This window comes from Nicrophorus vespilloides, unplaced genomic scaffold (genome assembly GCF_001412225.1).
Source record: "Nicrophorus vespilloides isolate i.1.1-1 unplaced genomic scaffold, Nicve_v1.0, whole genome shotgun sequence".
NCBI lineage: Eukaryota > Metazoa > Arthropoda > Insecta > Coleoptera > Silphidae > Nicrophorus > Nicrophorus vespilloides.
In genome coordinates, this window is record NW_017097978.1 from 82,092 (window position 1) to 95,202 (window position 13,111).

General features: G+C 31.4%; 1 protein-coding gene across 3 annotated transcripts in view; it reads right to left on the reverse strand.

Moving 5' to 3' along the window:
• Positions 1-13,111, reverse strand: part of LOC108561463 (homeobox protein aristaless-like) — a 121,435-nt gene that overhangs the window by 10,731 nt on the left and 97,593 nt on the right. For all 3 annotated transcript variants that reach the window (XM_017919405.1, XM_017919406.1, XM_017919404.1), the window contains 2 exons: positions 11,661-11,901; positions 9,320-9,365 (listed from right to left, as the gene is read on the reverse strand). In XM_017919405.1, the coding sequence (XP_017774894.1) occupies positions 9,320-9,365; positions 11,661-11,901 (287 nt within the window). The remainder of the gene's footprint in view (positions 1-9,319; positions 9,366-11,660; positions 11,902-13,111) is intronic.

Sequence of the window (13,111 nt, forward strand, 5' to 3'; positions counted from 1 at the left end):
TTAGGTCAACTTGGTGATTTATATTTTAATATGCTGTAAACATGACTTTTTTAAAAGATTTAATAACTATTTGATTTTTCATAATAATATTTGTAGAAATGTAATTTAAATCGGTGTAAATTATGATTATATTTGAACAAGAATAATGATTCATAATATATTATTTATTTCATTTCAAAAAGATTTATTTGTTATTTGGTTTATTTATAATTTCATATTTTTTATATTTACTTATAAAGCTCACCGAAACGAGAGAGTACACAATTAGGAAATGTCTCTTGCAGTAATTGAATTGTTTCACGGGCTGTGTGGCATGTGGCACCATCTTGTTAAAACCACATGTCGTCTATATCAATATCATCGAACTGAGGCAGAAAGAAGTGTGTTATCATATCGCGATATCGAGCACCAGTAACTGTCACTGTCATTTTCAAAAAAGTATGGTCCAATGATGCCTCCAGCCCAAAATCCTCACCAAACAGTGACACTCTGTGTATGCATTTGTTTTTCGACAATCACATGTGGGTTCTCCGGACCCCAAATGCGGCAATTTTGGCGATTAACAAAGTCATAAAAGTGAAAATGTGCTTCATCGCTTAGGATGATTGTGCTCGAAAAATCAGCATCCACTTGTTGAGACACCCTTTATATGTACGTATCACGTTTTTAAGAACGCCATTTTTTTGTATGATTTTTTTTTGTGACAATTTATATATTTTATTGTGTCTGTGTGCAGAAAGACTTAGGTCGATAGCCCTTTGGTCATAATTATGACTAATAAATATTATTATTATTATTATTTGAACAAATCAATTTAAATTTAAATTTTAGTTTTCAATTTATATTTTTTTCCTTTCGTTGCAACTTCTATTTTTATGTATATTCTGGCCAATAATATATATGTATATCATTTTCACATTTACTTGATTATAGATATTAGAGGTTAATAAAATAGATTAAATTAAAGTTAATTATTATTAGTTGTAAATCGAATTCAACTAAAAGTTAAGCATAATTTATAACACTTAATAGATGAATGAGCTAAACCAGTGATCGGCAAAATTTTGAGATAAAAAGCAAATGATACACTCCAATTTAAAAGACGAGTTGTAGAGTGATTAGTAATTAACATTGTTAAAATATTAAATTTATTTCCAATTGCTAATTATTAATGTGTATATGCTATACCGAATGTAGTATGTGCAATTTAATTGCTGTACGTGCGTTCGTTACAAACGATAAAACGCAAGCTTCAACTTTCCAAAGCATAGTTTCCGAAGGGGAAACTTATATAGGAATTATATTCCCTTCCCTAATGACATTTTTTTAACCGCATTACAATTTCTAAAGATGTGCAGGTTTTAGTGTAAACATCTGTTAGGACAGAGCAAATGACACATTGACAGTGAGAGGAAGCGAACGATACGAAGTTTTTCTCTTTTTCTCTCTATAAAAGAACTGAACAATCTTCCGATCTCTCTCCCTTTCTCTGTCTCGATCACCTGTATACAATACTCCTCGTTCCCTTCTTGGCTTGCGCAGCGGTACACAGTCACGGACTCGAGCGATTAGGTTTAATTAAATAAATTACATGTCTCTATTTTACAAGAATTGTGGTTTCCGAAGGTTATGCGGTCCGGAACGTACGTAGTTCAAGCCAATATCTGACCGGTGCGGCCAAAACGGGATCGGAACACCTGTCAATCAGCGCAATTTTCACCTCGAGATGGTTTGTTTCATTGAATGAAACGAAAACGAAGGATAGAGAGAATCGCTACCTCACGACGAGGACAAGGATAATGCAGAATAGGGTAGCGCAACGGGACGAAAAAGGATGGAGGGAAAAGAAACACCGGTCGACTCCATATTTGCATGCGGCTTATGATTAAATGCGCCACTTAAAGGCGTAATTCAATTACCGTATGCAGATTAATATTGTCCCATAAATATGTATTGCCTCGCACATATACATACAAATACACGAGGTCTTGTAGTGATTTGTCAAATGTCTAAAAATTTCATCGGTAAACCGTAAACAACTGGCACGGAAAAAAGGGGGTAGTCCAATCCTTTGTTTTCCTTCTCGAATCCAATTAAGTTCGGAGAAAATCACTTTCGTGCTCCGATCGGGCATAATTCAATTAATTTTTTTAACCATAATAATAATAATGATTAATGGTTTCCATTTAACTCGAACTCTAGTATATATATAAATATAGTATATAGTCATATATATATTATGTATTGACTGATATGGCCATATATGAGCTTTATTATCGTTACGTTACTCGAAGATTAACTCTATTAGGCTATAATTGCTTGTTAACTATAATCAATTTGCTTCAACGCCGAGTTAGCACAGTTGTTTTCTTTTTCAATTCCTCCTTCCATTGAACTCACATCGAAAATGATATTTTAAACTAACAAGATTGAATACCAGATATTAAATCAGAAATATGAACTAACAAATAGCATCTTATCAAGCTTTTAGTTCCGCTTTTGAGTTTTTCGAAGAATCAGTTTATTGTGAGAGTTTTCCACTAGTTAATAATTCCGGGAAGTTTTCATTTGCATCATTTCTTCCACGCATGTTTGTTTTCCTGATATTATTGTAAATGATAAATATATGTCATATACAAATGTAAAAAAATCTTTGGTATATAGCCCTTTGAGACACATTATCTAATTATATGAATATTACAAATAAATAATAGTTTTTGGTTCGAAAAATTAATCATAAATCTAATTCTTCATCAATACTATTTGTAACTTGACTGAATACCATCGACTACTCATGGCAATGAAACTGAAATGGTAGCAGTTAAAGTTTATTTTAAGTATAATGATCATAATACCATTTAATCATTAAAGTATTTTGTGTAATTACTTGTTATATTCACTTAATAATTAGTTGATGATAAATGTTTAGATGTACTTTTCCAGTTTAAGATAAGATTCCACTTACTTTGTTTAGTAATATGTACATTATTATAACTAAAATTATTTCTTCGCCATGGATGAATCGTCGAAACAAATTCTGTTGATTCGTATTGCGAACGGTTTTACTCAGAATGGAGCGAAGATGATTTCGCGAAATACTTTAATCGTTTATTGTGTAAAGAAGCGATATTACGTTGCACCGTAGCCTTATAGTGAATTATTTTTTTCCAACATTATTTGAACGATTCACCATCAATAGGTATATATAAATTTATTCCAAGAAATCAATTTTCTTGAACCATGATTCGAATTCGTTTGAAAATAATACGAACCAATAAATAAAATGATGATAAATTTGATTTCAAGTTAATACCAAATCCATATCTATATAACCAACGTATATTAAGAAAATTCTATATCAAAATCCGAATAAAAAAATTATTAGCTATTGGTCTGAAATATCTTAACGTTAAAAGTTTCCAATATTATTTCTATTTTATTAATTTTGAATACATTAAACAATATTTATTGTGAACTATTAGAAATTTCAATTTAGTGTAACTATTTTAGCTGTTTTAAATATGACCAAATACAAAAATCGATAAAAAATATGATTTTTAGATTTCACCTTTGTTTTTAAATTAACTTTTATGAATTAACAATGTCAAATTATTATTTTTCTATTAACATAATAATTATATATTTTTTTTATAACTTTAATTGAATTTATTAAATAAATTATGTATGTGCTCAACGTTGATATTCATATAATATTCTTCTAAGTTCGAACAGTAATTGACTCTTAGATCTATAAGAGTTATATCAATTATGAAACTGTACATTGGCAACGAATTGTAATCCAATTAAACCATAAAAGGGTTTAGACTAGAGGTCTAACACTCGGATAAATCCGATAAATGAAAAGAGATAGAGACAGATGTATAAGATAATCAATGCACCTTGGAAACAGAAATTCTAAAAGGTCATAAATTCCAGACACTATAAAACTATTTAAATCTAATAGTTTCAAATTAATTACTTGGCTTGTCGCAATAAAAAACAATAAATTCTCATTGGAAAGCTTCGAGAATGTATCGATTAGGAACGAACGTGTTTAATTTAATTATAAACCAATTTGTATGGTAATTATTATTATATACGCACTGCATCCGATTGAGCACCAACCAACACCATGAACAGCACAGCAAAGCGCACATGTTGTTTTTCGGCACTCGATGTAATTAGCGCGCGACTGTTGATCGGTTCGACGCAACGGCCAACGCAAATCAATTACATAACGCTGAATAATTGAAATCATAAATTACGAAATAATTTATCGTACGTTTAAGGTCATATTCATTTGCCGTTTTGTATGATTTTCTTTTCCGCCGCGATTACACGGTTCTCTCCTGAACGTCCATTGTTCCGAGAGCGCAATTCCCTCCGCCCGTAATCCGAGACGGCAATATTAAAAACCAATTAGATGCGAAAATGTAATTTTTAATTTGAATCAATTCGAGAAGCCTTGTCTCGTTTCGCGAATAACAGAAAATGGACAAAAAACAAAGTCATATTAAAAAGACGTGTTCAGGTCTGATGAATTTTCCTTAATATTCATTTAATTTTCCTCTTCTCCTTGAAATCTACTCAATTGTTCTTACAAAAAAAAAAACATAATATATATATAATAGTATCTTCCAGAGCAACGTCATCTTATTTATATAAAAACGAATAAACTAATTTATCACAAGAAGATATGCAATGTACAACAGTACTTCGCATAGTGCGGCTTCGATCAGTCCCGATTCATTATAGTCCGGTTTGAAAATGTTGTTTTAATTGTACAGTCAAGCCTGTGAGATTTATGTGTATTAATTTTAGTTCCTCGATTAGTCCGCTTTCAAACAATCCGGGTTTACTGTAATTTATATAAGTAATATAATGGTAGTAGCGATTATTTCAACGAGATAAATATCTTCGCGAACAAAAATATGGAATTGAAGTGACTAAAAGCAATGTTCAGGTCTAGTGAATACACGCCAATGTCCTTTGACGTTCCTTATACGGTAAAGAATGGAATTAATAACATTATTTAAAAGCGAACTCTAGTGAAGAAGCATACACATACACAATTATTAAGGGTACGGACATATTACGCTTTCGATCTATAATTTAAGAATTATTATTTTATAATCTTTAATGGTATGTAATTTTAGTCTCGCGTATTATTATGACTCCAACAGTGCGTTTACGTTTTTGTTTTTCCTCTTCTTGTATTATTTTTTTATGTTGCTTCGATTTCGGTACCTCTTCTCTGAAGCCGTCTCTCTTCTCCTTCTCTCCCACTATGCATATTATTTTATATAACGTTGTATGCTTTTTGTTGACGATTATTAAACGATCGTTTACTTTTTCCGGCCCGAAAACAAAACGAAAACGCTATAGTCGTTGTTGCCGCCGCCGCTCCGATTCGATTAAGTTTTATTACGGTTTCTGCACAAAAATTCCGTGAAATCAACTGTAAAACCGATCGTTTTATATTTCAGGCCTTTTATATTATAATAGCACGAGGCGTGATTCCACAACTCTACATGCATGTAGTGTAAACAATTTTATTTTAAGCAAGGCACTTTATTTTGGCTACCTTTGTAAATGTACATTAAAGAAATAAAATAGCAAGAAAATAAAAATATACATAATATAGCATAATTAATTATCAATTTGAAAGATAATATGATCATTCTACATAATAAGAATAAATCAAAGAAAATATTAAGCTTATTCGCTTAAAAAAGATCAATAGCTACTTAAAAATTTGAAAAAAGAATTAAAAAATAAATATTATTTTATTCAAGATTTATTTGGAAACAATGTATTGCAATTACTTTGAATTGAACATCTACTTTATTCGTCAGATTTGCCATCCTCTTACATATTCCCAACGCCGGTAAAAAGTTACTTCGCTCAAATATAAAACCATGGCAGTAAAAATTATAATTTATATTTTATTTGAAAAAATAAACTATAAACAATTATTTAGTGCAACAAAGTCAATAATAGTTATTGAAAATAAATATGATTGTTATATATAAGAAGGATAGAGCAAATAAAAATAAAAAAATGAAAATTTGGGGGCGCCAGTTTGTGTGTGTGTGTATATTTATTTTTTTCATTGCCTTGTTCATCCTTTCCATGTCCTTTTATCGGTGCTATAAGACAATGGTTTTTGAAAGTCATGCAGCGAACATTAAGTATTGGAATTTCGTGTTGAGTGTCCAATCGTAAATCGGAGAGCCCTGCAATCATCATCGTTCGTCGAATGTGACCGCATCATTTGTACAGGGAGAAAGAAAAACTCTGCCGGGTCGCATATTTATTATCACCAGATTTAATATGCACCTTGTGTTTGGAGAGCGGATAACCGATTATCGATGATTACATGTTGTTAGAGTCAGTAATTCGAAAGGGGGGTTGGGGCCATTATTTCTATTATTGCGCGATACAATTTCGCTCTTATTTAATATTCCGACACGACATTATGCAAGGCGTGTATACACTATGTACACCTTTACGTAGGTGTAGCTGGAATTATTGTTATTTCCATTTTGTACGCGTCCAGCATTTACATTACGAATTATCAATTTCATTCTTTTATTTTCTTCTTCGTTCGTTTTCGATTCAATCTTTTTTTTTGATAGGTCTCGCATCGAATCATGGTACCTGTTTCTTGCTATTCGTTTTCTTTCTCTTATTTCCAATTGCAAACCAGATACGATTATTATTCGATCAATTTGCGGTAACCAACTCGAAATGTATATCCTTCATTTTCATGCAAAGTATCACACTCGATCGTATTTCAACTGGATTCAAGTAGGTGTTAACACATTTCCTTATTAAATAATTTATTATTATTTCGGACCAGACTCATTCGAAATTATTTTGTTAGCGTTTCGTAAACCGCTATTTATTGCTCGACCGTTTAGGGCAACGCATAATTACTAATCAATATATTCCATGTATATAGATAGAATTGCCTAATATTTTGTAACTGGATTATTATTCTTATTATTTATTAGAAGATTATTAAAGTAAATACACTTCAATACTTAGAAAATTAATTACTTAGAAAGTAAAGAATATTGTGTCTGATTGATTTACTTGATTGATTAATTAATAGTACTTGAATAACTATACAAATACTTTACAAGTGTCAAAATAGTTGTAGTATTTAGATGTTTAAGTTAATAACAGAATATTTCTTTATAAACATTATTTTACTAACTTGCTTAGTATTTTACAAAAATATATATGATATTTGTTAAAGATTATCAATTTGATGTACATACATACTTTAGTTCACTACACTACGATACTTCCCAAGTACTTAAAAATTACTTGGAAAGTACATTGTTATACTGGTGTCTCATCTCACATTTATATAATCTCTATGGTTATAGTGTGTGTCCACTTAATTATTGCATTAAAAATGATCATTATACAAAATTTACTTTCCTGTTCAGGCAACAAAACTTAAAATAATGTTTCTTATTCTACGAAGTTTTTGCAAATTATTAATAATATAATAACAAATTTTTAATTTTATTAGGTTGGAAGGTTTTTCTTTCATAATACTAATTAAAAATATGAAAATCACGTTATAATTATAATTAAATGAAATAAATTATAAATTCAATAATTAACAACTTTCGTTGTTTTTTATTTCGAATTCAATTACATACATTTCTGCTCTTTCACCAAAGTCCAATTATCGACAATTATTCGAGGTTTTTATACGCTCATAAAAAGTTGTGTGCATTGCTTTTTTTCTTCAACGTTGCTCTGCTCTTCGCTGATTTGTTTGTGCGTTGTAAACTAGTTTCCACATTATGCACAATTATTTTAAACATCGCTTAATGTATACAAATCATATAATGAGGTAAATGCATCACTTCCACTAATTAAATTATTTATTAAATTATAAAGCGACAAAGAATGAGAAAAGAAAAAGCGTAAGAAATGTAAAATTTATGCAGCATGTAATTTCGCCTGATTGACGTAATCATTATACAGGGTTAGTCCAATTATATAAGAATGTCTGGTTAGCAGTGAAATAGCCAAACACATTTTTTTAAATGAAGTTTAGTGAAGAATTAAAATTAGAGTACATATGATTTTTTCAATTGAAATTAATTTCACAATTGAAGAATTTCCAGTTCACTTTCTAATTAGTTAAAATAAATTAGTTTTATTGTAAAAATTAAGAGTAATATTAAAATGAATGAAAAATGAATATTATGTTTTATTCATGTATATATGAATTATTGAATGAAAATCGTTTGACGTAAATCAGAAGTTAGAAAGTAGTTATAGAATAACATAAGTTGACCGGAATGAAATAATTGAATAATATTAAATATATTTTCGAGCCAATTAATTAAGATGCTTGTTATTGCGCGAAAAGCGTGATTATTGTATAAAAAAAATATTATTGATTTCTAATATTAAGTTAACATTAATGATTACGACCTTCGCTAAGAGCTGTATGCAAATACAGATTCGAATAGTAATTTCAAATGGCGCTGCAAGTGCACTAAACACATCGAAAATGTGAACGTAAATCAACAAGAGAATAGAATCAGTAAAAATGATTAATTAATTACAACACATTTTCGTTGCATAAACTCGAACACGAAAAAGAAAAGGAGAAACACATAATCACGGAATTGTTAATTACGCAAAGGATATTATTAAATCGAAGTAAATACGTATAAAAAAAAGAACACCTTATGTGCGGTAATTAATGTTAATTAAAATGATTCAGTGCTGAGTCAGAGGAGATGTGTGTTTCTATTTCGGCGTAAAGTGAATTATCTATCCGATGGCGTTACGTAACTCCCTATGTTTGTTGTCGTTGTTCGAGCAGTAATAATATTCAATAACAATTAACTGCATGGGAATGTGACCGAGTTAAGAAGGAATAAATGAGCCGAGTTACACAGAAGTGAACAGATTGAAATTCCACGGATGATTTCGATGCGGTTAGCCTGGATGATTGGCTGCTTGTCCGCTCTCCGATTATATAAATAATTGGTAAACAAGAAGTAATTACAATTATTTACGTAATACCATTTAATATGTAATTATTGATTTCTTGTAAGCGATATTTATATTCTTGTACCTTTTTTCGCTCTTTATTATATTTTGCAAAGTGATTAATTGGCGATTATATCGGCTTTAATTAGAAAGTATATATAATGCTAAATGATATCAAGCAATAATAATCAGCAAGATAATTATACGTCCTGCCGTAAAGAGAATACGGAGACATAAGCAAAAGGAGATAAAAAACAAAAGAGAAGAGAAATAGGATACGGCATACCTGGATCCGTGCTTCCGTAAGGCCGATTTTCATTGCCAGCTCTTCCCTGCAAAAAGAAAACAAAAGTTGTATAAGTAATGTTCATAATTGCTTTTCGTACGTTCAATTAAACAGTTTCTTATTTAATGTCAGATTTTGTTATTATAGATAAGGCAGTAATTTATATTTTGAGACCGCTTCGCTGCTACAGCGACTTTCACCAATCGCCAATCGCTGCTGATTCTTTTTAATTCTCTTTTTATCGTTTCAGGTTCTCTCTTTTTACTTCTCTCGGCTGCGACAAGGTAAGAATTTTTTGGGTGTCCAGGAAGTTACTTTTAAATACGAAGATCGTGTTTTCCGATCCGCAATCCCCGATAGGCATCTACAAGGATGCCTAATTCGTCGCCGGCTGCCACCGAGAAGGAGGCAGAAAGAGGAGAGAAAACCGGAAAGGTCCAACGACTCTCGCTCTGTTTAGACTCCACCAATTAGATATGGAGATGTACACGACCGACCGAAAAGATTTATTACCCAATAAATATTTCACTGCGACGAGACCATAACATTATTATCCTTTTTACTGCTGCTACTAGGACAGAAGTGAATTGACGGGTTAGCAAAAAAAGACTGTTTCATTCATCGGGATGAGGTGCATCATTTATGTACGTGCGCAAGTAGCTTCTTTAGATGATATAATTTGGTTACGCAGCATCATCTTTTATTCTGAATAATGTAAAGAGTTATTAATACTTGGGTTTGGGCATGTGAGCTTTCAGCCGCGATAATCAATGGATGATTTCGGAGGTCTAAAATGGGTATATTGCCCGGAGCCCTCGAGAACCGGCTACTGGTTGTTATGTTACCATACGTTAATCGCAGAAAAAGAACCATGAAAGTGTTTCAATCTTGTAAATTAACAAAATATTTATGTAAATATACAGTGAGATGTTGTGTATACAGGGACGTTGACACAGTTCTTAAAATTATAATAATGTAATATTATTTGAAATTATTTTTTAATCCATGTAGACAAAGCATATTAAAAAACAAACATTAACTAATTTCGAAAATCTACATTTTAAAAATGTATACATAAATGTAATAAATTTACGTAAACTTATCTCTAAACTTGATTGTCATTTGATAATAATATGGCATGAGCAATTCACATGATTTAGTACATAATAATATGTATTAATTATAATTACTTGATATACGTTGTGTCTGAATCAATGTTAAAATGGTAAGGCAACATCTAGCTATTTATTTAATATTAATTAAAGTGAGGTGACATTGAAAATGGCATTTGTAATGATTTCATATTTAATTACGAATCGTATGGTTGGATTAACAATGAACAACGTAGCCTCATTGTTGCGAGAACGAATGTGCAACACAAACAATGGTTCGCGGTGTAGCCAGCCGTCCTAGCTGAGGGTATGATGATGAGTCATATGGATTTGTGGTAGGTCTAGAAATTAGGCCGGATCCGAGTGGTAATAAATATAAAAATGTGTGCCTTATCGGAAATCTCTATTAGGAAGAGCAGATTAAACCCTTCTACCGATCCCTCCGTTTACGTTTATGGCCACCGATGGAATTTTGGTAGCTCACCTTCCACACCATTCTGATTATCTGAAAAGGGATTCCGGAGTGTGCGCTCTCGATATGGAGACTCGCCTTTCAGCTGCAGGGAACTATTACTATTATGGGCCACTATCGAACCAGTCTAGACTGAAAGTACTTAATTGGTTTCCGTGGTGTTAATGAGCTGGTTTTCTAATTGAAAATTATAGAAAAAGAGGGAGATAGATAGATTGATTGATCTAAGCGAGTTGCAAGAGGGCGGGGGTTGAAGGTGATCTCGGGGAGCGGATACCGGCTGAAAAGAGCGTGAATTAATAATAAATCGATGGTAATCGTTGAGGTGAAACCATTTTCGATGTAATGCGTTTTCGTTATGTGGATATAATTAATGAGCGCGCCTTACATAAATTAGATCAGTTTTCTCGCGGTGAGTCTAAGGGTGGGCACGTTTAATTATTTCGCCGCACCTCGCGCCGGTGCCGCGATGCTGAATTTATAAACGTTCATATCCGGCAATTACGATACCGTCCAGATAACGAACTCGCTCGCTCTCCGACTCGACGCCGAGAGACCGACAACTAACCGACAACGAACCAACAGATCGAGAGAGAAACATTTTACAACCAAAACGAGCGAAACAATTACAACCAATTAACCGTTTAATTGAATTACCAAACAAATTAGGCAATTTGTCCGTTGTTCGGATTTGTTAGTTTCTTTTTTAATGTTGTTGCAGCAACACTTGCTGGTGCTGGTTGCAGCATTTACAAACCTCGTGAAGACGTCCGGGTAATGCGTTCTAGAGAAGGCCTTCTCCAGTTCCTCCAGCTGGTAACTCGTGAACGTCGTGCGGTACCGCCTCTGCTTCCGCTTAGGCGTGAACTCGTCCTGTTCTGGGTCGCTGCCGTCGCTTTGGTCTACTCCTGCTGGACGTGGTTCCATTGCTGCATTCGGTGCTATCTCCTCTGATACTCCCATTATATCTGGGTTACCTTCTGATGACACTGATGGTTCTGCAATTGAGATTATATGATTACTAAGGCATCAAGTCATATCAGAAATACATAAAAATTATAATATTCAACTGAAAATAACAAAATACTATTTATATTTGTAATTAATTGTAATAGATATTATTATTATTTTTATTAATTACAAATCATGGCATAACTTATTTATTTAGTAATAACTAATAACCTTTTCAATAATCTAAATAATCAGTGTAAATCGTATGGTCATATAATAATAAATAAATCTAAAAATTGTTTCAATTTTACTAACTAAAAAGTCAAAGGTAATTACATTTTATGTTTAAATATGAATATTATAAATTTAGTGATACTTGCATATTTAATAGATTGTAAAATACAGTGGAACCTCGCTTAACGAGTTTAATCCATTCCAAAATTTCTGTTTTATTACTCGTATAGTGAAACATATTCAAAAATATGGGACTTATCTTCTCATCGTCACTCGTTAAGCGACTCATATTTTTTTACAATTCATTTTGCTCGTTAAGCGAGGTTCCACTGTATTTTAAGCTGTTGGATAAAAAAATATTACCATTATTAAATGTTGTTTACTTAAAGTAATGTTATTTATTAGTGAATTCGTATTTTTTCATAATATAATAAAAAAATAATATTTATATAAAAAAAACTAAAGTTTTTTTTAGATTTCCATATTTTTTTAAGATATTCGAGGAAAAGTGTAATTAGATTAAATGTCTTTTATCTACCTAACGATGCACATTATTCTTTGAAGCATACGCTTAGAAGATAGAATAATAAATTAATAATAAAGTGCATATATCAACAATTACACGTTAATAATGACTTGGATTAAAATAATTAAATTATATTCCTAGATTATCTTTATGGGTAAATTAGAAGGAGCTCTTGAACCAAGTTTATTGTTGCCTATTTCAAGTTTATGTACTTTTTTTAATATGCACAGCGCATTGAAATTATTAATAATTAAATATCAATTAATTAAGAATCGATAATATTTGCGATAAACATTTTTTTGTTAATTATTTATATTAAACAAATATAATTAAGTTTAATTAGTAACGATGAATATGAGATCTTGGCATGGATAATAATATATAGCATAATCATTAAAACAGCATTATATTCACTTTCAATCTGAATGCGTCTGCCTTACTTATGTGCAACATTGAGTGCATAAATTTAAATGGAATAAGCTTCGTGCTTGCTTCTA